The 26,303-nt window shown below is 37.2% G+C and overlaps 1 protein-coding gene across 5 annotated transcripts in view; it reads right to left on the bottom strand.

Moving 5' to 3' along the window:
• PTPN2 (protein tyrosine phosphatase non-receptor type 2) overlaps positions 1-26,303 on the bottom strand; it is an 85,859-nt gene that overhangs the window by 9,671 nt on the left and 49,885 nt on the right. For all 5 annotated transcript variants that reach the window (XM_047827610.1, XM_047827612.1, XM_047827609.1 and 2 more), the window contains exons 4-8: positions 23,631-23,729; positions 19,566-19,703; positions 11,783-11,992; positions 10,066-10,218; positions 2,972-3,153 (exon numbers count right to left, since the gene is read on the bottom strand). In XM_047827610.1, coding sequence (XP_047683566.1) covers positions 2,972-3,153; positions 10,066-10,218; positions 11,783-11,992; positions 19,566-19,703; positions 23,631-23,729 — 782 coding nt within the window. The remainder of the gene's footprint in view (positions 1-2,971; positions 3,154-10,065; positions 10,219-11,782; positions 11,993-19,565; positions 19,704-23,630; positions 23,730-26,303) is intronic.

The raw sequence follows: 26,303 nt of genomic DNA, 5'->3' as shown, positions 1-26,303 counted from the left end.
CTCACTTTACCTATCATATACCTGGGTATCTTTGGCAGTCTGAACTCTGCTGTAATGACTTGCAGAAATTATTACCTGTATTTAAAATTCATTATTAACAAATATGTGTGTACCTGCCAGTGAAAAGAAATTAAGTTGTAACCAAGTGCAGGTGAAACATACATAAAATATGTAAAAGATTACATGTACTTTCTCCTGCCAGAAGCCTGAGGCCAAACAACCAGGTTGCAATTCATATAGAATCTTTAATAGATTATTTCATTTAAAAATTTCATTGCAATATAGAAGATAATTATAATTTTTATCCAGTGTTGATATTTACCATATAACTCCAATATGAGTTCACTGTTACATGATTATGTAATTAGTGCTTTAAATATTATGTAAGAGTTTAAGAGGTTTTCTTTTTTTTTTTTTTTGAGAGAGAGAGAGGGAGGGAGATAGCAAGTCGGGGAGGGGCAGAGTGAGGAGGAGAGAGAGAACCCCAATAGGGTCAGAGCCCAACACAGGGCTTGAACCCACGAACCATGAGATCATGACCTGGGCTGGAAGTCGGATGCTTAACCAACTGAGCCACCCAGGCACCCATGAGGATTTTTTAAAGAGGATTTTTATGATATTTAGAGAAACTGGTTGTGGTTTTGATTGGGTTGAAAACAGAATTCTTTCCCATGTAGAATAATGGAATAGAGGCTCTTGCTTTCCAAAAATGTACTATATGTTTTCAGGAATGGAACGAAAACAAGTACCAAGAGATGACATTACTTAATTTAAGAATGCAATTTGAGAGAAGTAAGAGCTATTTTCTATTTGTGAATCTTTATTTACTTAGTTGGGCCTAAGGAAATTATGCCCATGTAATAACCTTCCCAGGTCTAAACAATTCTATGATTCAAAAGCCACAAATCGGTAGGGAACGATTCCTGTGGGCCCTTGCTTTCGGAAGGCCACATGGAATTCCTTACAGTGGCACCCACAGCAGGCTACTACCAATATATGTCCTGACAGGCATACTTCATGCTATGCAAACACAAAGGAGAAGGATCCAAGTAACCTGACTTTTCATTTATCCAAACTGTTCTCTACTCAGTGACCTGGGTTTATGGGTTACACTACAATTGAGAACACTGGCTTTTAAACTTTAACAGCAAGAAATATCTTACGGTCATCACATAAAAGTAGCCTCACACATAAATACACTTATACATGTACACAATATATATGCCAATGTATAGAATTACTATATTATGTAAAGATGTTAAAATACTTAGCTATTATCTGTGATACTCTGATCTATTTTATCCTCTAATTTAAACTCTAATTTCTATTTTATTGTATTCTATTATTTAAAAAATGCTTTTTTTATAACTCACTAAATTATTTCATGACTATAGGAATGTGACCTTCATTATGAAAAAACTGACTTGAAGGATATTTAATAATGAAAATAAAAGAAAACGTATTGTGTTCTATTCCCTTGAAACTGAAATTCCTTCAACAAGATCTTGATTTATTTTATTAGCCTCCCTAATGCAAAGCTGTAAGATCAGTATTAAAATTTATTAGGATTGAACAATACAATTTTTCATGGCAATCTTTCTTTTATGCCCTTTCACTTTTCTACAACCTTGCTCTCAGTCTTCTCTGCTCACAATCCTTACTTCCTTACTTTCCTACTGGGGCCCTGCCTCTGCTTTCAAGCCCGACCTGGTCTGCTCTATCCTGGGGGTGGGGGAAGCAAACAACCTATGTATGCACACACCACTTCCCCTGCCCCCAATAAAACCACCTCCGCAATCACTCTGTAACTCCTGAGTGGTTTTCCTCTTTAGGAAAGATTAAAAATCAACACTTTTGAAATACTAAGGATACCGATTCAATCATCAAGCCTGTGTTCCATTTAATTCTGCACATGGTACTAGCCAAAACAACAACATTAGGAACCTGAGAATCTTATTACTGATAAAGACAATTTAAAACAATTTTGATCTCTTGGTTTAAAAGTATTCTAATTAAAGTGAAAGAAGGAATAAATAAGCAACTTCATGCTTTAACTTTAGTTTAAAACCACTAGAGCCATAAATAAGGAGTAACACTGCTAAGTCACTAAACTCTTCAGTACAATACATAATAACACATATGTATTTATTGTCATGTTACCTGTCATAGGATTTCAGGTAATTTTTATACTGCTGAAACACAGAAGTGAAGCTACTGTAATGTATAGGAGAACTCAATAATTTTCATGGTGCCCCAACATCCCAATGTTAACAAACAGGACTACAACATGCAATTTTCCACAAAAAGCTATTTGACAAAAAGAAGAGAGAGAACATCACTGACAGATGAAGAGAGGAAATGAATGAGCTCTTTCACTCATACCTGAGGATACCAGCTTCCTAACTGGTGAGAGATAATCAGAGCCTTAGAAATGGAAATGTTTAATTTAAAAACTGAAATCGTTTAGATTCCTATGGCTTCAAAACTCAAAAAGTATAAAAGGGCATTTTGTGTAATTTTTTTTTTTTAAAAGACTCTTCCCCTTCCAATAATGGAACGATGCTTAAATATTCATTTAACTATTTTATCATTTCATTAAAGGCATATTATCAATTCCATTACAACCATAAATATGAACACGAATACTTGTACAAATGTTAGGTATTCATACAACTTATTTTCTATATACTGTACGCTTTAGCATCTAATTATATTAGCTTTATAGCACTCAAGTTAGTATTGAGTTAAGCCATTTTCCAATTGGTTTCTATCAGTACTGGCCTCATAATAGGGCCAAAGCGCTTTTGAGATCAACAATGTCATCATATACTACTCAAATACCCTTAGGTAATAAGTAAGTGAATAGCTACATTAATTCAATAAACAAAAGTCCTATATTAGTTCATATCCACTGAATTTATTAAAATAAAAAAGTCTCATCTTTTTAAGCATGCTATTGCCATCAGCTTACCTCTCGCTGTTCTCCTCCATGGTATCCTGCATTTTAGAGGATAGTCCTGTGTATCTGTCACCTGTCAGTTTTTCTTCTTCTAGGCCTATCCTATTCCCATTGTATTTTTCAGTCATTATTTTGGTTGGTGAATGATCAAAAGCAGGACATAAGTCTTCCTTAGAGAGTTCTTTCCACCGTTTCTAGGTAGGGAAGAGAAATGAAAAACAAATGCAAATACTAAAATTGTGGTTTTCTTTAAATAAGAAGGATATATGAATTGAAATTCTAGATTCAACTTAAGAAAACCCTGTGAGGGGCGCCTGGGTGGCGCAGTCGGTTAAGCGTCCGACTTCAGCCAGGTCACGATCTCGTGGTCCGGGAGTTCGAGCCCCGCGTCGGGCTCTGGGCTGATGGCTCAGAGCCTGGAGCCTGTTTCCGATTCTGTGTCTCCCTCTCTCTCTGCCCCTCCCCCGTTCATGCTCTGTCTCTCTCTGTCCCAAAAATAAATAAACGTTGAAAAAAAAAATTAAAAAAAAAAAAAAAAAAAAAAAGAAAACCCTGTGATGCTAACAACAACAAAAAAAAGGCATTTTACCAAAACCTCTTGTAGATGGGTAAGTTCAAAATTAAAAAATAATATAGCATTTAATATTTATATACATCACTATATAGTTGAATCTTAATGAAATTTAGTGGACTTTAACCTATTTAAGATAAACTATACCAGGACCTCACCAAACTATGAGTCATAGGAAGATTTTAGCTAAAGCCAGATTCTGCTGGACTCCTAACCCACAGGTATGTTATCACTGGAACAGTGACCAAGATGGCAGTTGAATGTGATCTAGCATGTCCTAGTTCCTTGCCACAGTCTGGTCTGGTGGAGAAACAACAGTGAGATCTCCAGGCAGGTCTCTCTGATGCCAGAGGACTTTAATTTGGTTTTTTCCTACCACATATGCTAGCAGATTCAGGTAGCAAGCCCATCACCAGGCTAGAGAAAACTCTGCTAGCATGCTTGGACTTTATAGAGGAGGCGGGATTTAGACCAAGATGAAGAGAAATTCCATTTCCTTCATCTGTCAAACAGGCTGTCATCACCTGTTGTGATTAATGAGACATAACATGCCTAGCACCATGTCTGGCAAATGTTAGATTCCTTTGCCCTCAATGTCACCATCCCTTATAAGAGAGGAAGAGGTACAAAGTGTACCTGGGCACCTGGAAGATGAAGGCAGTGACAAAGTGCTAGCCAGAGAGGGAGAAGACAAGCATAACCTCAGCATGGGAACACCTCAAGTCCTTCCAGGGCTGGGAACACAACAATCCATCTCTCTGACAATGACAAGACTAGAAAAGGTGGCAGCAAGAGCCAATGGTTTGGATGATCTGTGACTCTGAAACTGGTGCAAAATGACCTGGTGTGGACAGGGGTGGCCCTCTTAGAAGATCCTATCACAGAAGCATGGAGTCTGGAATCTAATGAATAAGAGACTCTGTAACTTACTGCCTGAGGATTTTAATGTTCTTGAACAGAGATGTAACACTGTAATTTATACTAGTCTGGAATGTAGTGAAACAATCTTTCCCTGGAGTTGCTTTGGTTAAAAAACTGCATGGTTAAAAACAATGCTTATATATTCAGATTAAAAAAAATCCCCGGAAAATTCACTGATACACTGATAAATTAGTTTCGAACTTGTTTCACTACCTACGACAGAGGACTTAAAAAGGAAAAAGGCATTTTACCACATTCCACCTTTCCCATATATAGCTATTTTATTGTGATGCATAATTAATGTGTCTCTTTTTAAAAGTAATTTACAAAACACTTAGAGAATGTAAAATTTTGTAATTTGCTACATTTGGAGGACAGGGTGTAATACAGTATGGTACAATCTGACTAAGCAGATGAAGAACATGTGGAGCTTGGCCCTGAGAGATGAGGCCAGAAAGAAAGACATCAATGAAAGAAGTCTCTGAACTTATGTGAGAAATAATGGAATGGAACCAACCTCTCCTAAGCAAGGACCTCATAGGATGTGATGTAAACCACATCCAGAAAGAACATTCTGCCAGTATTTGAGAAATAGTTGTAATGAAACGTAAGAGTAAGAGGTGTTTTTTAAAGTTTATTTATTTATTTATTTTGAGAGAGACAGAAACAGCATGAGTAGGGAAGGGAGGGAGGGAGGGAGGGAGGGGGAGGGAGAGAGAGAGAGAGAGAGAGAGAGAGAGAGAGAGAGAGAGAGAGAATCCCAAGCAGGCTCCGTCCGCACTGCCAGTGTAGAGCCCAATGCGAGGCTCGAACCCACAAAGCCATGAGATCATGGCCTGAGCCAAAACCAAGAGTGGGATGCTTAACTGGCTGAGCCACCCAGGTGCTCCAAGAGTAAGATGTTTTCACTTCAGATGACTATGTCAGGTTTCTTTCTTCCCCTGTTTTACATTTTTGTTACTCAGTCCAGACAGCATTTTGTATATTGAAGATGCATGTGGGGAAACTTTTCAAGCACTTACTATACCCACACTGACCTAAAACTTCAACTGCACCAGCTCTTAATCCTCAGAAGAACCTCAGGAGGGAGGTGCTACCTCTGCTATGATTATCCCCTTTTACAGATGAGATGGGCTGAAAGAACAGAAGTAATTTGCCCAGGTTATGCAGCTAATGAACAGCAGGCCCAGATTTTAATGCTATAATCCCTGATTAACTGTACCTGTGAAAAGCTCATCAATTTCAGATACCACATAGTTTAAGAAAGTACCCAATAAAAATGTGAAATTGTCTCCAGAATTTAGGCTGTTCAAAAAAAATTTTTTTTTTAATTTCAATTCTTCACTGGGGTCCTAGTTATATCAACTTGGCCTTATACTTGGACAAAACTCAACAATGTCAATAAACAAAACAATGACAAAAATGAAGTCTTACTGGACCATTTCCCAGAATATGCAACAAATTTCAGAATCTGTCAACATGAAAAGGATTCAGCAAAAGGGATGGGAGTGGAGGAAAGGAGATATTTAATGCTAGTGAATTTTTAAAGAAAATGTCATTTTGCCATGTCTCTGGGCAGCAAACTCACTCAACTTTGCCTTCCCTGTGACCCACAAGCAAGCAGGCACTCCAGAATCATCTGCCTAGGCTTGTCACTGCTGACTGGTGAAGCCAAGGAATCAATACTGCATTCAGCTACTTCATTCAAGCTCTCATCTGAAGGCCTGGAGGACAGCTTATCTGGACTGAGAGTTTCTCATCTCCCTTTCTAATTCTACACTCACACTGAACGAAACCCTACACATCACGTGCTGCCTGCACATCACCCTGCACAGTGCCTGCAACCCCACCCTACCCATCTTTCACTGAAGAAAAGTCACTCGAAGGAGCAGTTAAACTTGAAACCCACTATAATTTGTTAAAAATAAATCATTTGCTTTAGTAGTAGTATCAAATTACCAACTAGAGATCTTACAAGATTAATTCTGAATTGCCAATCTGGATATTTTACTCTGTGAAGTTTGCTGTCATCATGGATACCGGGAGTGTGCTAATATGTGGTAATACCAGTAACTACAACGTGTTTTTATGCCCAGCCATGTGCCAAGAAAGATGTACGGTAAATGATATGTTTTTAGAGACAACTAGAACTTAACCTGTATTTATCTACGTAGGTCAAGGTCATTGGAAATTCCCAATGATTACAATTATGTAGCATGTATTTATTGATTTCAGAAACAATCACCTTTGATGTGTATATTAACAGCTCTCCTTTCTCCTGACAGGTTCTAAATCACTTTCTATCCACATATGTCAAAAACCTTCATAGGAAGACTACCATAAAACTGTATCCAATAATGAAAATACCACTCACACAATACAAATCTAAATTAAGACTGAAGGTGAAGACAGATATCCCCTTTAGGAACAAATAACAGAGACTAAGAAATAAGGTTTGGGTGCTGCTGAACAGACAGTTCTCTGGGGGGACACAGGTTCAGGAAGTATCACCCTCCCACACCCCTGGCCACCATGCTCACAAAGAAAGAAGCTTCCTTCTTCTTACAAATATTAACTTTCCCTAAAATTCAGAGGTAAAGAGGAGGAGGTAGGCATATGGAGAGAAAGAAGAGTCTTTTTATAAATTGGCTATCATATCCTTGTATGTCAAAAGAGACAATTTCATGGGCTACAGTTATATTCATGCAGTTTGGGGTTTCTACATTAACTTTAGATCTTATAATTTAGGATCTCGGGGAACTTTCCTTTTCTTAGATTTTTATTCTAAGCTAAGGTTCTAGAACAGCACTGTCCAGTGAAATATAATATAGTGACATTTACAATTTTCAAATGTCTAGCAGCTGTGTTAAAAAAAGATGAATTTTAGCTATGTTTTATTTAACCCAATATAAAAAACACTGTCATTTGAACATACAATCAATATTTTAAAGTGTTTTTTTTTTAATTTAGTTTGAGAGACAGAGAGGAAGGGAGGGACAGAGAGAGGGAGCCAGAGAGAATCCCAAGCAGGCTCCACACTGTCAGTGCAGAGCCCAATACAGGGCTCAAACTCATGAACTGTGAGTTCATGACCATAGCCAAAATCTAGAGTCAGACAACCAACTGAGTCATCCAGGTGCCCTAGATATATAATCAATATTTTTTAAATTATTGAGACATTTTATACTTTTTCTCCCTGTATTTAATCTTCAAAATCTGGTATGTATTTTACACTTTAAGCAGATCTTGATTCCAACTAGCCATAATTCAAGTACTCAGTAACACATGTGGTTAATGGCTACAGTATTGTAGCAAAGTTCCAGGAGGAGAAAAATATCTATGTAAGATAAACCCATATATATTTACTCATTAAAATACAGATACTCATTAATTATCATTATAATTAAAAAAATTACAGCACATATAAATTATAGGAGCTTTAAGTCATTTCTGTGGAAACTGACCCCTCCAAATGGGTAATAGGCTTTTCTGATCCTTAATACCTGAAAAATACAGAGACATTTCCAATGTCTTCCTGAAGAAGGGGCAGAGAATGCCTTGGGTTTGTATGAAGTGCTAATGCAGCCAAAGGAGATTCTGATGGCTACACCGTACCAGATGAATTGAGACAGAAAAAACTCTCTCAAGTCACAAACTACACTGTCATAATAATAAAGACCACAAAAAGTATGTTCATAAAATTCATCTCTGTAGTGAAAAAGATTCTCAAAGTAAGTGTGTATATATTCTGAAACTAAAGAAACTTGAAAAAATTTTAAAGTGGAGGGAGAGATACTATCCAAAGGATGGCACACTTTCCCTACAATTAGTGTGTTAAGAACATCCAGGAGATGAGCAGTGAAACAACTAGGGAACATACAAGTGTGTGAAAAAAGTCTGGTATAACTACTTAACTTTTTTAAACTCCAGATTTAAACTGGAGAGTTCACTGGGGTAAAAAAGACATTTTCCTAATGGAAGAAGGGTCTCACGCTTTGTGGGCTAAGCTAAGCTACATACTACCTTGTGGACTGATGCAATATTTTTCTTTACTAAAGAGTATTCTTTAATGCTATATAAATATTTGAAAAAAACATTTTAAATGAACTTTATTTTTTTCTTTCTTCATTTTAAAGGTTTTATTTTCATTCCAGTTAACATACATTGTTATATTAGTTTCACGTATATCATTTAGTAATTCAACAATTTCATACATCACTCTGTGCTCATCAACACAAGTGCACTTCCTAATCCCCATCACCTATTTAACCCACCTCCCCACCCACTTCCCTTCTGGTAACCATCAGTTTGTTCTCTACAGTTAAGTCTCTTGGTTTGCCTCTCTCTTATTTCCCTTTGCTTGTTTTGTTTCTTAAATTCCACATATGAACGAAATCATATGGTAATTATCTTTGTCTCTGATTTCGCTTAGTATTATACTCTCTAGCTCCATTCATGATGTTGCCAATGGCAAGATTTTAATAAAACTTTAAAATTTTTTTAACGTTTATTTATTTTTGAGACAGAGAGAGACACAGCATGAACGGGGGAGGGTCAGAGAGAGAGAGGGAGGCACAGAATCTGAAACAGGCTCCAGGCTCTGAGCTGTCAGCACAGAGCCCGATGTGGGGCTTGAACTCATGAACCGTGAGATCATGACCCGAGCCGAAGTCGGACGCTTAACCGACTTAGCCACCCAGGCGCCCCATGATTTTAATAAAACTTTAAAATCTCACTGGTAATAGTTTGTCTTGAATAGTTACAATTATACTAATGATGAGAAGAGTTAGCTGAGGAACAGAACTGCTTAAGAATATTTTAATGTCTCTGAAATCTACACGACACCTAACTTATATTTAATTCCATTATGACAGATGGTCTGATCTAAGTTATAAAAGGCGGTTTATTCAGAATATTCCTGTCTTGGCTAGTAATCACAGATATGAAAGAGCCAGTATATGTGTTCATAAGAGAAACATAAAGAGATTTTATCGACTTATGTTCAATACTATGTGATCAGATCAGACCAGAAATGGGGGTCTGTTGTTATTTCTGTTTCTATTTTACATTTTATGTTAGTACATTACACAGATTTCTGATATCAGTCTTTGAACGTAGTCTTTGCAAATGTGGAATAAAAATATCTTCATGAGAGTACAGCCAGCAACCCAGAGAAACATAACTTTGTACTGGAATTTCATTATGTCTGCCATAAGTACTCAAGTTGCTCACTGTTATAAAATTAAGTATTTATTACATGAATTATTCTATAATCACGGGTCAGGTTTTTAATGAGCTGAAAGTACGAACGATTTCTGGTTTATTTTAATACTTAAATGCTTATACCCTCCTTACATAAACATTTCGCTTTCTTTAATGAAATCTTATTCCCACTGGGGCTTCTGAGTTAACAGGAAGGATTTAACATGAGGCTGAGGTATGTATGAGGCAATAAGCTTAAACTTTAGTTTTAAGACAGCCAGCTGGATTTACCACGTGAATGTAAATATGCTTTTTGGAAGGAAGGGAGAAAATATGTGCTTAAATGAAGTGCAGTTATTTGATGCTAATCATATATAATACACAGGTATTTTTTTCCCCTAAAAAAATTTACCTGTATATTTGAATCTCCCTTTATAAATTTTGCTCCTTCTATTATAGTCATATATGAGAATCTGAGTTGGTCTGGTGTCTGAATAAGTCCCATTCGATATTTTCTCATATTCAGTAACAGTTGTTTAATGTTAATATCATCTCCTTTTTCCATCTGCAAGAAAGGTAAAAATTATTCAAGCCTTCTGTTGTTAGGGTCTAGGGAAAAGAAGCAATACAGGATAGCTGCTAAGCGCTTTACAATGAGCAGTGTGTGTCCCCCAAGAACAAGAAGTTACCACTGCAGCTGTAACTCTTTCTGTACAAAACAGGCACCCCAATCCACCATCACCCCCACACCTCAACTGTTCAAGCAGTAGGTGGAAGCCTTTAGCTGATATACAACTGATTCCAAACCAATCACAGTAATCTCATTCAGTTTGGCCAGTGTTTGCCTAAGGAAGGATTTATGGCCAGTTCTGGCTTAATGTAAAGATAAACCCACTGAGATTAGTGCTCTTCTTTTTTTCTTAAAGGTCTTGGCAGAAATAATTTTTTTTTGCCCAATGCCCTTCTGCTTCATGTCTGTGTCCAGTAGCCACCTAGAGATGGTGGAGAAGACAGAAAGAGCCTAGATGCACTATGACACTGTTGAGTCGCCCCACCAGCCCTGGACTATAGATCTGGTATTATAACCACCGTACTCCTCACCACAAATGAAAAACAAAAAGTGGAAGTTATGTTTGGCAGGGAATAGGCACAAACACACAATCCAGTTTTTAATATTCACCATTAACTGCATAGACACCAGAGTTTTTAGACATGTCAAAGTTCACTTTAATGTAACACTCTGGCTTTTTTTTAAACATCTTTTTAAAAAAATTTTATTTTATTTTTAAATCAAGTATGCTCTATGCCCAACATGGGGCTTGAACTCATGACCCTCAAGATTAAGAGTTGCATGCTCTATTGACTGAGCTAGCCAGTAACAATTGGCTACATGTAACAATTGTTACATGAATTGCCATATAACAATTCAGTTTCTGATTGAGGTATATTACATATAGGCAGAGTGGTAAAGTAATACGGTAGGTGTATTAAGACTCAACTATTCTTATACTCTAGAGGTGCTCTGTACCCAAGTAAGGAAAAATGGACATTTAAAAAATGTCCTGTATCCAGGCTGGGGCTGGGAATGGGGTGGTGAGAAAGAATACAGCCCTTGGGGGCACATATCGGAGTCTCAGGGGACTAACAATACTAACATATATTTGTATCTCACAAAATACCAGAGACTCTTCAGAGTACTCTAAATGTATTAATTCATTTAATTCTCACAACACCCCCGTGAGGAAAAGTGCCATTATCCTTAGTTTATAAATAAGGAAACTCAGGCAAGAGAAATGAAGTGCTTGTCTGAGGAGGCAGGAATTCAATATTACGTATCAATTTATATTTGAGAAACAAAGAGGGAGGAGGCTTATTGTTTTTGTAATATAAAGCTATCAGGAAAAAACAAAAAAAAAGTCTTCTGGGAGATCTCTAGAATCACCTTGGACACAGGACCAGCACTCTCACAAGAGGCAGTTCAAAGGGTATGAATGAGGTTTGTTTAGGTTTTTCTGAAAGAAGGCAGAAGTTTGAAAATCACAGTTCTGGGATAGTGGTATTAGAGCTTACTTCTGCCAGTGGAAACAGTAAAAATTAAACAAGACTAAAATTAGATAAGAAGCACTTACCAGAACAAGACAGGTATCTACTAGAGAAAAGGTGCCTGACCGCCCAATGCCTGCACTACAGTGGATCACTGCAGGCCCATGTTCAGGATTCAGGGAACCAGATTCTCTCACTTTAAATAAGAAATTGAGAAATGAAGCTGGTGATTCAGGGACTCCAAAATCTGGCCAGGTAGTATAATGAAAGTGAGATATTGTTCTGGTTTCACCACTCTACAAAGTGAAAATCAAGGGGGGAAGAGTTAGTTCTAATTTCTTAAAAAAAAAAAAAAATTATTTCAGAGAGATTATGTATTTTGTGTAATGCTTTTAATCCTTATGGACTTTTGTACCATGATTTTTCATTTGGTTTCTGATAATCACTCACACAAGTGTGGAGTTCTTTAGGAGAATCTGGAATTTATTAATAATAGCTAACATTTCTAAAACATTATTTCGCAGGCATGTTCTAAGCTTCTTATGTATTCAACTCATACAACAATCCTATTAAAATTCATTTTCTAGATGAGAAAACCGAGGCCAAAGGTTAAGCAATTTACCCAAGGTTACAGATTTAGAAAACAGCAGACCAGAATCGGAAGCAGTAGTCTGGGTTCTTAGCCACTAACCTGAACCATACATGTTGCCAGGATTTTAATTCATATATCGTGGGTTTTTTTCTTCCATTAAAAAAAAATTCACCAGTATAATTTTACATTCTTTAGTGGTTTCCTTTTTAAGCACTCCCAAGATTTTTCAGATATAATTTTTCTCGTTATACGAGTCATCTTGTAGATTGTGCTACCCAGGATCAGAGAAGCAACTCAAGAATTAATTTAAAGAAACAATCTTCACATTTTTTATTGAAATTGCTCTTCTAATTGCTGCTTTTCCCCATGGCAATAATTTCCAATCTTAAAACTGTTTATATGACTTTGTGATGTGCTAAAATGGTTTACCAATATGCTAAATGCTTCCTGTCTCTTAAAGCCTGCCTGGCATTCACTATCACTTCCTGGATATTCCTGATGAGCTTTATTTCTGACTAACTCATTATGAAAATGTTCCTAAGCTTCTGCCAGCTGCTTTTGCCCCAAGGAGCACTTCGGTGCCTTCTCGTCTTCATTTCTGTAAACGAAGCAGTAACCCTCAAGCATGTCTCTGCACAATTTCTCAGTTTCATTATAGGACGTTTTTGGAGGGAGAAGCCATATAAGCAACATTTAAAAAAGTTATTTTTAATGGTTAAGAGCTTAAGATTATTATTACAGCATTGTGCTTTTGGTACCAGTTTTCAAAATTAAGGTTAGCTTTCATTTTTTAGAAAATAAATTTTCCTTTTTTTTTTTTTTAAGTAGAGATTAAGACTCCCAAATCCCAGATTTGGTTATATGAGGTATAACACTGATAAAATACACTACAGAAACTTTTTAATTTCAAATTATATACTTCTAGTGATTGATTTTTCTTAACATTTGGCTTTCACAATTCCAAAGATACTCTGATCCATAGGTTCTCAATATACTGAAGGTACTAGATGATTTCTCTATTATTAATTAAAGTGACCATTGGGATTACTAGATTTCAAATCATTTCCTTTTAAATTCCTAAGTAAGCATGGTAAGTGAAAAGAAGCCAAACTCTAAAGGCTATATACTATATAATCCTATTGATATGACAGTATGAAAAAAGCAAAATTATAGGGATAGAAACCAGCTCAGTGGTTGCCAGCAGCTGGGAGTGGGGTAAGGCTGACTGTACACAGGCAACCTGGGAAAATTTGTAAGACTCACAGGGGGAAGGTGATGGAGGTGCTCTGTACTTTGATGGGGGAGGGGTGTTATACAATTGAATGCATTGTCAAAACTCAGAACTGTACACTGAAAAGACTGTATCTTACTATATATTTAAAAAAAGGGAATTAAATGTACTTTATTAAAAATGATATTTAAAACAATCCAAATTAAGAAGGCTAAACTTCAGTTTCCTCTTACAAAGCCATAAATGGACACGTAACAACACAACATCAACAGAGGAATGGGCTAAAGTGGCTGGTCTCTGGCTGGCTCAGAGCCATAGAGAACTCAGTCACATTTTACTTTAAATGGGGTCTAAGACTTCAGTGGGAGTGTTTAACCCCTTTTCTCCCCTGACAACTGCCCTGCTGTGGTCATCTGCCGCTATGCAGTGCTGACAATACACAGCGGGGCCAGACTTGATCCATATGAGCTCCAAGCAGGTCTTGTGTGGACCTGCTGCAGCGCCCAGGTCTCAGAGGGGTGGCACCAGAACCCCACTCTCCTGCGAGCCGTGCTCTGCAGGGTGTGACTCAGTGTTCCCAAGTGGTTGTATGCTCACTTATTGCATCACCTCCTGGCTCAAAACCTATAGTTAACCCACAATCCTAAGCAACTGCTTCCTTTTTCTCTGCTTGTATGATTTTGGCTCAAGACTAGCAGTCTCTTGATTTTTTTCAAATTCAGGTCATGCTGTCTGGGATACTCAAAGTCAGTTTCCAGAAATGTTCACGACTGTTTGTATGATGCAGTCTTCCCCACTAATAGATTTTTGAGAATCAGTCTTTTTCTTTCCCCTAACAGGACCAAATTAAAGAACTTCTTGAGAAGTTTAGTTTTATTAATGTGCCCCTACTGAAACAAGATTCAAAATCACAGCTCACAAAAATCATACAGTTGCCAACGGACCACTTCATGAAGCAATAAGATCCATATGTTTAGTACTGAGATAAAAAAAGGAATGTTTATATGCTTGATTAGATCTCTTTTCCCTCCTCTTCATGCTGGAAAAAAAATGAGAGGAGGGAAAAAAGGGTAGCCAAAGACTACAGAGCTAAAACAAAATTCATCTTTATTCCAAACAAGCTCTACACGTAGACTTAACAATTTTTGACAAACTCCTTATTTCAAAACTAGTGGAAGCAGCCTTTTCTTCTCCCAGGTTACCAAATCACATCAGTCCTCCTGTGCTGCCCAGTTGGCGTCTTCCATTCCCTCCCACTGTTGACCTCACACCCCATGCACACCTGGTTGCAACCGCAATTAGGTGGCTGCCCCCCGTCTCCATCCCCATGTGCACGTGCCTGCCAAACCTTCTTTGTAAAATGCTGTGTTATGTATACCACACTGCAAAAATGTCAGTGGTTCACTGCTCTTTTTAAGACAAAATCTTATTTACAGTTGTTGAAGGAGAATTCTATCTCTGAAGGATATCTAATTCATTATATATGGAAGCCAGGAAGATAATCTATGAATTGAGTCAGCTATGGCAATTTAAGTGTATGCTACCTAAAGTGATTCAAATTCAAGTTTAACTATTATTTTATACAGATAAATAAGATTATGAATTTTCTATTTATATTTCTATTATAAAGAAATCTATATAGTTCTTTGGTCCTAGGCCCAATTATTTTCACACTTCAGGTATTTACAGAAGTACCAAGATAATATTCCCAGAAGACTTTCATTAGCCCAATACTGTCATCTGTAAATGGTTACAAACAGTACTTACCTTATAAGGCTATTGTGAGAAATAAATGAAACATTAAATGTAAAGTACCCAACTTATGCCTGCACATGGTAAATGCTTAACAGATACCTTTTCTGAAATAATTATACCAATTGCTTCTATTGTAGCTTCTAAAAAGCTCCTATCAATTGTAAGCCTCTCCACATTTCCAGTGTTTTGGAAATATGTACTTAATACTTCCTCTACATGAAGGAGTAGCGAAGTTTGGGAACCTTATCTCCTAAATGCAGATTTTTTTTTTTTTATCAAATCTGTATCTCACTGTAAGTGCCTTAGTTCAGTCCCTCATCAATTTTTGCCATGATCATTGTACAATCTGTATTAAAGATTTAGTTACTGCAATTCATTTTGAAAGATGAACAGAACTCACTAGATCAGGAGGAGAGTGACAGAAACAGGTAGGCATGGGGCTTGCATTCTAAGCAGAGAGAAAAGCAATACACAGAGGTGCGGGCCCCCAACCAACAACCTGTTTGAGAACAAACCCTGAGTGCCTGAAGGAGATGGAGGTGGACAAGTAGGAAGGACCAGGCTGTGCTGGGCCCTGGACTTCTGCATTGTCCGCAAAAGGATTTAAAATTTTTTTTTTTTTTTTAACGTTTATTCATTTCTGAGAGACAGGGTGTGAACAGGGGAGGGACAGAGAGAGGGAGGGAGACACAGAATATGAAGCAGGCTCCAGGCTCTGAATTGTTAGCACAAAGCCCAATGCAGGGCTTGAACCCACGAACTAGGAGATTCTGACCTGAGACGAAGTTGGACGCATAACTGATTAAGCCACCTACATGCCCCTGCAACAGAAGGATTTTTTAAGAGCAAGGTGGAAGGATCATGACTGTGTTTTAGAATACCACATACTCAGTGCAATGGCAGAGGGGAGCACAGAGTTAACAGGTAAGGACTATCCACAGGGAGCTGAGAACCTTGTTATGGAGTCAAAGTAAATACCTATACTATAAGATGGTAAAATTTAAATTATGGACAGAAGTGTAAGACGATCATAGCTGTCAAGAATGAATGTGTCAGAGATAAGTTGAGAAAGACCTAAGTAAGGAATGGGCCACAAGGTGGTACTGAAGGATGTGCAGGATATAAATAGGCAGAGAAGAGAAGATAACATTCCAGGTGGGATAAACTGTTTAAACTATTCTGAATCAAATCCCAGCTGAGCATCACAATAATTAGGCACTCATCCTGTTTTGGGCAACTCTACAGGGACAGAGAAATAGAAGGCAGCCAGCATTACAACAGTATTCCTGGAACTTGATAAACATAAAGCTGGCCAAAAATATTATGGAAAATAGTGAAGGGCTACTGAAAAGAAAATCCTGAAAGACAAATAAGCACTCTAGATGACCTTATATTTTAAAAGCCCTGCAAAAGCTCCTTCGTAGCTTAAGCCATGGGGCCACTTTAAAAGCAAAGATGGAATCTCTTCATTCAGGGGCAAAAGTTCAGACTCTTAGCTCTGATGAAGACACTGGGAAGTGTCACTGGCGTGCAGCTTTACTGCTCTCACTGGCGTGCAGCTTTACTGCTCTCTTAGACCAGAGGCCTCTAAAAAAGCAGGGTCTGCACAGACAATAGCCCTGGCCTCAGACCTGTTAATACATACAAGTCAGACTCCTTTAGAAGCAAACTGGTTCTCTGCAGCTCAGGGTGAGGTGGCTGACCACTCACCTACTGCACTATCACCTTTCTCTCTCTTTTGGTATTTGTCTCCCTCAACTTGTTCTGGTCAACTGCCCTTGCTCCTGCAGTCCTTCCCAGCTCAATAATATTACAAAGTAAACAGATACACACAACTAAAGCTAATAATTGTAACTCTTGCATGGAGTCTTAGGCCTATTAACAGCATTAATTCACTTGACCCTTACAGCAACCCTCTGAGGTACGTGCGTCCTTATCCTCATTCTGTAGATGAGAAACTGAGGCACAGAGGGTAAATAGTGGGACCAATCATACAGCCAGGATTGGCAGAGTTGGAATTTAAACTCAGACCATCTGGTTCCAGAACTGAAATACCTAGTTAAATGCAATTCTGCTTCTCACACTGAAATGCTACTTTATTCTTCTAACATTCCTAGCTCTTACTAAAGACTGTAAAGTAGAATGTAAACATAATATTGCTATTAATTATGGTGGACTCTGAACCAGGCCAATAAGAAATCTCACAGTTGCTAGCAACTAAAACACAGTTTTGGCCAATGGTTGGCCGGCCAGTTCACATGCGGGCCTCAAATCCAGAAAGATGCTTCAAAACCAAGGGTTTTCCTTTACTTTGACAATTCATACTTTTTTCAAAAGACTTAGCCCCATATCATTACAAGTCAGGAGATTTGGATTTGAGTTCTAGAGCCTGTCACTTATTAGCTGAGTAATCTATTTATGGAAAAAATCCTATAACCTAATGGATTTTAGGTTTTTAAAAAATACACGAAATACAGAGATATTAAGAATATTTACTCTATCAAATCATAGGAAGAATATGGGTCAAGTGATATATACGTAAAAGTGCTTTGCAAAATGATAAAATATAAAAGTCATTCTATTTTATCATGTTAATCAACTCTTAATTAGGATAGGTTTCAGAAACAGGGAAAAATATCTATGACCCTCTCCATCCAAATTAATTTTTTTTTTCAACGTTTATTTATTTTTGGGACAGAGAGAGACAGAGCATGAATGGGGGAGGGGCAGACAGAGAGGGAGACACAGAATCGGAAACTGGCTCCAGGCTCTGAGCCATCAGCCCAGAGCCTGACGCGGGGCTCGAACTCACGGACCGCGAGATCGTGACCTGGCTGAAGTCGGACGCTTAACTGACTGCACCACCCAGGCGCCCCAAATTAATTTTAATGCCAAAGCAGATGAGGTACTTGGGATAAATACCAAGAGAAGATGATTCAGAGAACTATGAGAAGTTTATGGAAAAGCAGTTCTGTTTCTGGGAATAAGCACTGCACAAACAATTATTGATGTATCTCAGGGCAACTTAAAGACATATGTAAATGGAATAGCTGGTGCAAAATAACTACAGTAAGGGAAATTTATAAATAAATCTAAGCCTTGTAATTCCCAACCCTGAGACTTCTTAGATAACCTAAGAGATCACATGAAAAGCTTAGTTATGGATGTCATGGGCAGTTGGGAGTGGGCCCTAAGCACACTATGTGCACCTGTGCTTAGAGTGGGCAGCAAAAAACAGAGGGGTTCCAAGAGATCAACTATACAAGGTATTTCTACATAACTAAAAGTGCGTGTATTTGTGGTGTGTGTGTGCATGTGTGTGCGTGTGTGCGTGTGTGTGTGCATGCACGTGCGCACTTTATATATCCCTTCTCTATAAAGCTTTTTTTGGACAATGATCACATATTAATCACTTAATTCAGTTAATGGTTAACTGAAACAGATGTATTCCTGAAATTATTTTTTGGCAAACATTTTCCTATTTTCTAGTTTCCCTGGCTCCTAAGAGCATCTCAGAATCACTCTCATTTCATATTTTCCAGTTATCCCAATTACAACACAAGACAGGTAGATGGTAAAAGGGGGGAGAAACGTCCTGATCCCCAGCTTAACAGCAGCAGGTTCACAATCCACCATGTACAGATATCTCAACCAAAAAATAAGGAACAATTCTTATATTTCTGGAAAAGATCCAAATAAATGTTCTTGAGACCATATGCTAAACTTATTTCACCATTTCCCTCAAATTTCTCTGTGGTGAATCATTCGAATGAACAACATTCCAGTAAGTTATTTTCTTGAATAGCCTGCTACTCTTGTAAGTACCAAGTGCCATGGTGTTTACTGGGCACCTATTCTGCATCAGGTGCTTTGCATACACCGCTTCATTTGATTGCCAAAACAGCCCTGAAAGGGAGCTATTACAATCTCCACTTTACAGATGAGGAAAGTTGAGAAACAGGTCCCAAGGACATTTAAACTCAACAGCAGAGCTGGGATTTGAATCCAGGGTGGCCTGATTCTAAAGCTCTCTCCCTCTCAATCCCCAAGAAATTTTAATAAATTATCTTCAATCCTCATATATCAAGCTGAACTTTAAAATTCTTAACTTCTAGGTTTTCTCAGGAGTCCTCAGAGAGCTACCATAAATATGAAACATAATGATTATGATTATATAGTATTATAGACAATATCGAAATGTATGTGCAGCCCCAAGCTTCAAATCTAATGACAAAGAATAATTCAGAAAATCAACACATAAGGTCCAATCTTTTGGGATGAAAAGTCTTACATTGATATTTTCTAACTGCAGTAGATGTACTGTATAATATGACTTCACATCTTCTGACAAGAACTTCACACTGAATCCTGTTTCTTTAAATAGCATCTCTCGGTCATCTTTTGTTGGCCAGTACTGTGCACATTTAACCTAAATTTAAGAATATGTATATATTAGTTCATAGACATGATGAAATCATAAAAAGCTGGGAAAGGAAGACAAACCACACACATTCATGCTATATTTTTTTCAAGTACCCAAATCTATGAACAATTACACTATGTTTGATGCTTAATGTATTTTAAGAAGATTGACATTTTTATAAAAGCAGGTTTGCACAATGTTCCTGTAACTTATACTAAAAAAGTCATAAACAGGTAGGTATGTTCATAAAATAAAAATGAATCCGTCACTTCTAAAGCATGGTAACCTACAGTTTAACATCATATTGGTATTCACTTCATATTTCTAAAAGTATCAACCTCTTGTAAGAATCTTTTTTCAAACAGTATTGAAAAGGCTTTATTTTACAAGTATTTTCTAAAAATATCCATGAATCTGCTACTAAATACTACTTATTCTGAAAATAACATTGTATATTTACTTACTAAAATTAAGTCAGAGAAGCAAATCAGAAGATAAGCTCCCTCTACCTAGAGTTGTTACATTGTGGCAGAACTACTGATATGGAATTCCTATTTGTGACAATAAAAGCATCTCCCCCAAAGCCAAATTATGAGGGCACCAGACTGAGGCAAGGTGAGATAAAGAGCCACTTCATCAGGAAGAATGCACCAGAAAAACGTTATAAAATAGGGCCACTTCTCCCTGTCCAAATCAGAAACGACTACAAATCACAAACAGTAACAATACCTCCAAACAAATGAATACTATGAGCTGGTACTTCCAAAGGTGCTAAAAGACATTTTAAATATGATACAAGAAGTGAAAAGAGAGTAAATGAGAATGTGAACAACTCAGAAATGATGTGACAGGAGACATAAAAAAAAAAAAAATTAGGAATCAAAGAACATATCAATTCTGAAATGAAGACTAAATTGAAAGGCAAAGAGGTGTGAATAAATGCTGCAGATATTGTCTCTGGAGAAAAAGATGAGGAAAGGAGGACATTTCTGAAATAAAAAAGAAATGAAGAAAGAGACATAGGATTTGAGAGAAAGTGACAAATATAAAAATAAGCAAAGAAAACCTAACATGCGTAATTGGAGGACCCAAAGAAGAACATCAAAGCAAGCACACAGAAAATACTTACAAGTATAATCAATACACTTTTCTTTAAAAATCATATACTGAAAGACCACACTACACACCTGGAAAAATCTGAACCAGAATGACCAACCCAAAGACATATTTTGGTAAAATTAATGGAATTTGAAGAAAAAAAAATTACTTTGAGTAACCTAGATAAAAAAAACAAAAACAAAAAAAACCATGTGACTTATAAAGGAAATAAAATACGATGTTCAATTTACTTTGGCAATAATTTGCTATGCCAGGAGGAAATGGAGTAATAATGTATTTAAGTTGCTCAAAGAAAAGCAAATGTGAGCCAAGATTTTATATCCTGCCAAAGTGACTTTTAAGCATTAAGACAGCAGATAAACTGTCATTGACAGGTAAGAAATCAGGAACTCTAATGCCCATGAGTCCTTCCTTAGGATCCACTAGAGAATGAGCTATCGACAGGACAACTGGAGAGACATCAACAACACTGGCAATGAATATCAAATATATATTTACACGTAGAACTAAGAGCTTAAAAGGGATATGAAAGAGACTATAGTATGTTATATACTCTGAAAACGTAGGTAAAATACAACTTAAAAAACAGAAGATGGAAAAAATTTTAAACTTTTTTAGTAATTACTTTGGTATTGGAGTTGATACCCTAATTATGAGTATTTTTGGTGTGTAATATGGAACAAAGGTAAAGAGTCATTATAAGATATTCTTTATCCGTAGTGTCTTTGAGGAGCAGGATTCATAGTATGGAAAAAGGAGATAACAGATACAAGGTAGAAAGGGTTATGCCAACCCCTACAGTTCTAAATTTGAATCAAAAGTATCAGTATGAACCCTTGAAGTATGTTATCTAACACACAAACATATTTTTTTCTTAGCTCTCTTCACTGAAAAGCTCTAAAAATAATGACCAGTCCAACATCAAACATCCCTATTTTTACTGCCACCTTGAAATACCATTGCCCATTAAAAGGAAACCAAGGCTCCTTAGAGACATGGTTGACTCTATGAAGAAGAGGTTAACATAAGCTTCAACAAGTAGTCATTCCAGATATTAAGAAAATTATTAAAGACTCTTTGGTTTTGACTCTTAGGTTTCTGACTCAGAGCCCAACTTGAAGAGATTTCTGCCAACCAGCGGAGGGTTAATTAGAATACTAATAAGGATAATACTATTATTATCCTTATTATTTATTAAGGATATTAAGGATAATAATATTAGAATACTAATAAGGACAATAACTGCAATGGAGTGAAACGAATCAAGTATGTTTGAATCTATGAGTTCATAATAATTGATCCCCTCCAGTGCCTGCCCCACACCAAAAAAACCTACCTGGTCACCTGTTGAGGACACTAGGAAATGAACTCTACTTTGAAAACTTCTTTTCCTATATAGTTAGTTAGTGTCAACTAACAAGAATGGAAGTTTCTCTTTATAGAAGTATTCCAACAAAAATTCAAGAAGGAATGATAAAATTGAAATACCACTATTTCATAACCCCTAATTAATTAAGGAACTAAGTAAGCCCTGACCAGCAATGACTGCTAACACCATAAAAAGACATTATGGGACTCTTCACAAAGTAATACCACCCATGAAATAATCTTCCCCAAAATAATTAAATTTGAATCTTATTAAGTATCTAGATCCAAGCACTATAAATATGATTTCTAATTTCCATGGGCAGTCTTCTTTTATTAATTAGTAATTATACTCCAAAAAGAGAGATGAGACTTATAAATCATCTAGTTTGCAATGCTGCTCAAACTGTTCAAACAATGTCATCATCACTTAATTTTTAAGTCACACTGAAAACCATGAAAAAGCCACCATAAAAAACTATGCTGACACTGCTGGACATTCTGGTATGTCAGTGCCATTTCAGATTAGAAAGAGAGTAGAATAATTTGTATCACCATTAAAAGCCACCAACTATGAATTTAGAAAAAAGTAAGAATCAGGCATCTGAAGAAGTAGAACAGTCCAAGATCTTAAGGCTGGAAGAGATCTTACAGACAATACTTTCCAATTTGCTTCTTTGACAGAAAAGGAACCTAAAGCTACAAAAGTTAAAGACTTAAATAATTATTAATACTTGTTTAGACTGCACCTAAAGTTTTAATAAATTTATACATTTCCATACTGATACATGTAAATTTTACACGTCTCATGGCCTAAGAGCCAATTAAAATTTATCAAGATTAAAAAAAACCAACCCTGTGACTTTAATCTTTTATAAAATTTTCACGATTTTGATAATAGTAAATTATAAATTTTTAAAAATTTATTTATTTTGAGAAAGTGTGTGAGCAGGGGAGTGAGGGGCAGAGTGAGAAGGAGAGGGAGGGAGGGAGGGGGGGAGAGAGAGAGAGAGAGAGAGAGAGAGAGAGAGAGAGAATATTCCAAGCAGGCTGTGGGGCCTGAACCCACAAACTGTAAGATCATGACCTGAGCTGAAATTAAGAGTCAGACACTTAACTGAATGAGCTACCCAGGAGCCCCAATAAACTATAAAAATTCTAATAAAGCCTAGGGATTCCAAAGATCTACGTATCGCTACTGGTCAATATTTGTTTCATGACATTTACATCTTGGAGGGTAGTGGTGTGCAATCGTTACCTAAATGCTTACAGCAAGAAAGGAAAAGGTTATACTAGAGTTCTTCTGGTCAGAAACAGACTGACCTCTAGACTTCAGCAATTCAAAGCCAAACTAATGAATGAATCAACATCCCAAAACAAATATGAAAACATTTATAAGCTAATGATAACAGGGAGTACGCCAAGTTGTAAATATTAAGTATTACTTACCGATTCCTTCTCCACAACTCGGTTTAGCATGACAACTGCCTTGGTCTTTTGCTGCCAAACCATGAGCCAGAAATGGCAACCTGTATTAGGAAGTGGACCCTGTAAGAACAGGCAAGAAAAAGTAGGTAAGAGAAAGGAGATGGAACAAGGCTCAAAGAAAATTCCTTCAAGTATGTTTCTGGTTTGAAACAGTTTATTGGATCATAGTAAGTAAATCATAACTTTAAATCTACTTGATTTAAAAAATAGGTCTGTACTAGTTGTTTATAAGTGATCAGAACTGACTTTTATTTACTTAGGCAGAAAAGGAATTTTTTAGGCTATCAGATGACTTTCGGAGTTGAGGGCTGGAGAGCCAGGCTTTGGTGGGAACCAACGTCCAGGCAAGATTCTGCTCAAACCAGTCAGCTTGGTACAGTGCTCCTGACACTGGCAACTCCTTATCACCTTGCTTTGCTGGCATCGCCATACTAAGGTGGCTGTAGCATTTACGCATAACCTATAAATAAACCAAAGTCAAGATCACAGGCAGGAGTATCTGACTAGTCCAGTTCTAGCTGCAAAGGAAATTTCTGTCCCCTTCAGCTTTCATATTAGGAAAAGAGGCCCTGACTGTCATGGCAGTCTTACAAAAGAAGAAATCTATGCCATCACTAGCCAACCAACCACCCAAGTTAACTGGCAAAAGATTTCCAGAAAAAGCAGAAATATCAAAGTACCTGAACCACTACAAAGCTGCTAATCTACAAAAACCACAGCATGTACAACCTCAATAGCAGACTTAAAAGGGGCAATGGTTCATATTACAATATTGTCATGGGGGAAAAAAATCAAATCATATTATGCACTTCCAATTATCTTCACATTTTGCTTAATGGTAGCATAGGGCAGAAGAAAGGGCAAATAAGAGATGAAAAGGCCACGGCCAAATTGGAACTAATTTTAAAGGTGAAAGTGAATGAGGTTCTACTGCAGCTAATAAGGCAGCATGCGTCCCTTTCACAGGGCAGAGTGACAGGCAGCATCAGGGGCTGGAGGCCAGGTGTTCTGGAACATCAGCTTCCCATGTCAAACAAGACGATTCAAGTGGTTCAAGGCTGAAAGCATCTTTTAGGCAGTTGTATTCCCTAGTATATAGCAGATGCTCTGAAATATTATTTGAATTAATAAACTCTAAGCTTCTAAATTATAAAAAGGTTGGAAATCTCAGAATACTGAGAAACTGCAACCAAATGTTTGAAGATACTGTTGTCCTCAATGTACATTATCTATTACTTGATCTACTTCTAAAACAAAGTGTAAAAATAAAAAAGAGCAATGAGAAAATCCCCAGTAAAATCAATGCCCTTTCTTTCATCTAAATAAATGGATCTATCAATTCACCAGAGAAGTCACTCCTTAGTGTATACACACACAAAAAAACAAAACACACTCCACTGGTGGCTCAAAAGGGAGAGGGGTGGGTTTATTGCTCAGTTTTCCCATCTACAAGCAATACTATCAATTTTTTTAAAGCCTTTTTTTTTTTTTAAGTTTATTTATTTGAGAGACAGAGACAGCATCCGCAGGGCCTGAACTCACAAAACCATGAGATCGTGACCTGAGCCAAAACCAAGAATCAGACACTTAAGAAACTGAGCCACCCAGGTGCCCCAATACTATCAATTTTTTCCTGCAAAATGGAGATTTAAACCAAGGACTGAGATATATATATATTTTAATTGCAAAAACTCAGAGGAAAAAGATGATAAAAATAATAAGCTACAAAGGACAATCAGAACAGCTGAGGTTTTATTAAACATATAGCATCTCTAGTTTTCTCTGTCCTTTAAAATATTCCCAGCCTTCAAAGAGCTTACTAAGTAAAAAGGCAAGAAGTCCTTGTCCTACTAACTGAAAAATATCAAGTGCCATAAGAGTAAGGGGTAAACCATCAGATCTTCAGGAGTAGGAAGGATGCTACAGCAGGGCCTTAAAAATGACGAGGGCACTGATATAGGGAGGCGTCATGGAAGGATGGGGAGTAAGGGTGCATTCCAAACAGAAGGCAAAGCACATGCAAGTTCAGGGCAAATGTGGGAGAGACAAAGCAATCAATGAGGATGAAGTGGAAGTATGGAAGTGTGTACGAAACCAGAGTGAATACAGGAAACAGTCACCAAAGTTTTTAAGAAGTGGTATGATCAGATTTGTATGTTACAAAAATAATTCTGGTGGCATTGTTAAAGATGGATTAGGATGGGAGGGACTGGTGGCAAGGAAACAAGTTAAAAAGCTATTGCATTAGGATTCAGTACATGATGAGGACAGCTTTAGCCCAGGTGAGAAAAACAGGAAGGGAGATGGCTTGATTAAAAAAGAGAGGCGCACCTGGGTGGCTCAGTCAGCTGAGCATCCAACTTCGACTCAGATCATGATCTTGCTGTCTTTGAGTTTGAGCCCCACATCAGGCTCTGTGCTGACAGCTCAGAGCCTGGAATCTGCTTCAGATTCTATGTCTTCCTCTCTCTCTGCCCCTCCCCAACTCATGCTCTGTCTCTCTCTCTCTCAAAAATAAATAAACTTAAAAAAATATCCAGTAAAGACCTAGAAAATATAGGGTGGAAATTCAGAAAAGAATAAAAAACTGAAAACAGCCTCTGATTCTGTCAGGACATGCAGAGCAGTCCAACA

The sequence above is a fragment of the Prionailurus viverrinus genome, chromosome D3, assembly GCF_022837055.1.
Source record: "Prionailurus viverrinus isolate Anna chromosome D3, UM_Priviv_1.0, whole genome shotgun sequence".
Classification (NCBI taxonomy): domain Eukaryota; kingdom Metazoa; phylum Chordata; class Mammalia; order Carnivora; family Felidae; genus Prionailurus; species Prionailurus viverrinus.
Note: the sequence above shows the minus strand (reverse complement) of the source record. Positions and strands in the feature narration are given on the sequence as shown.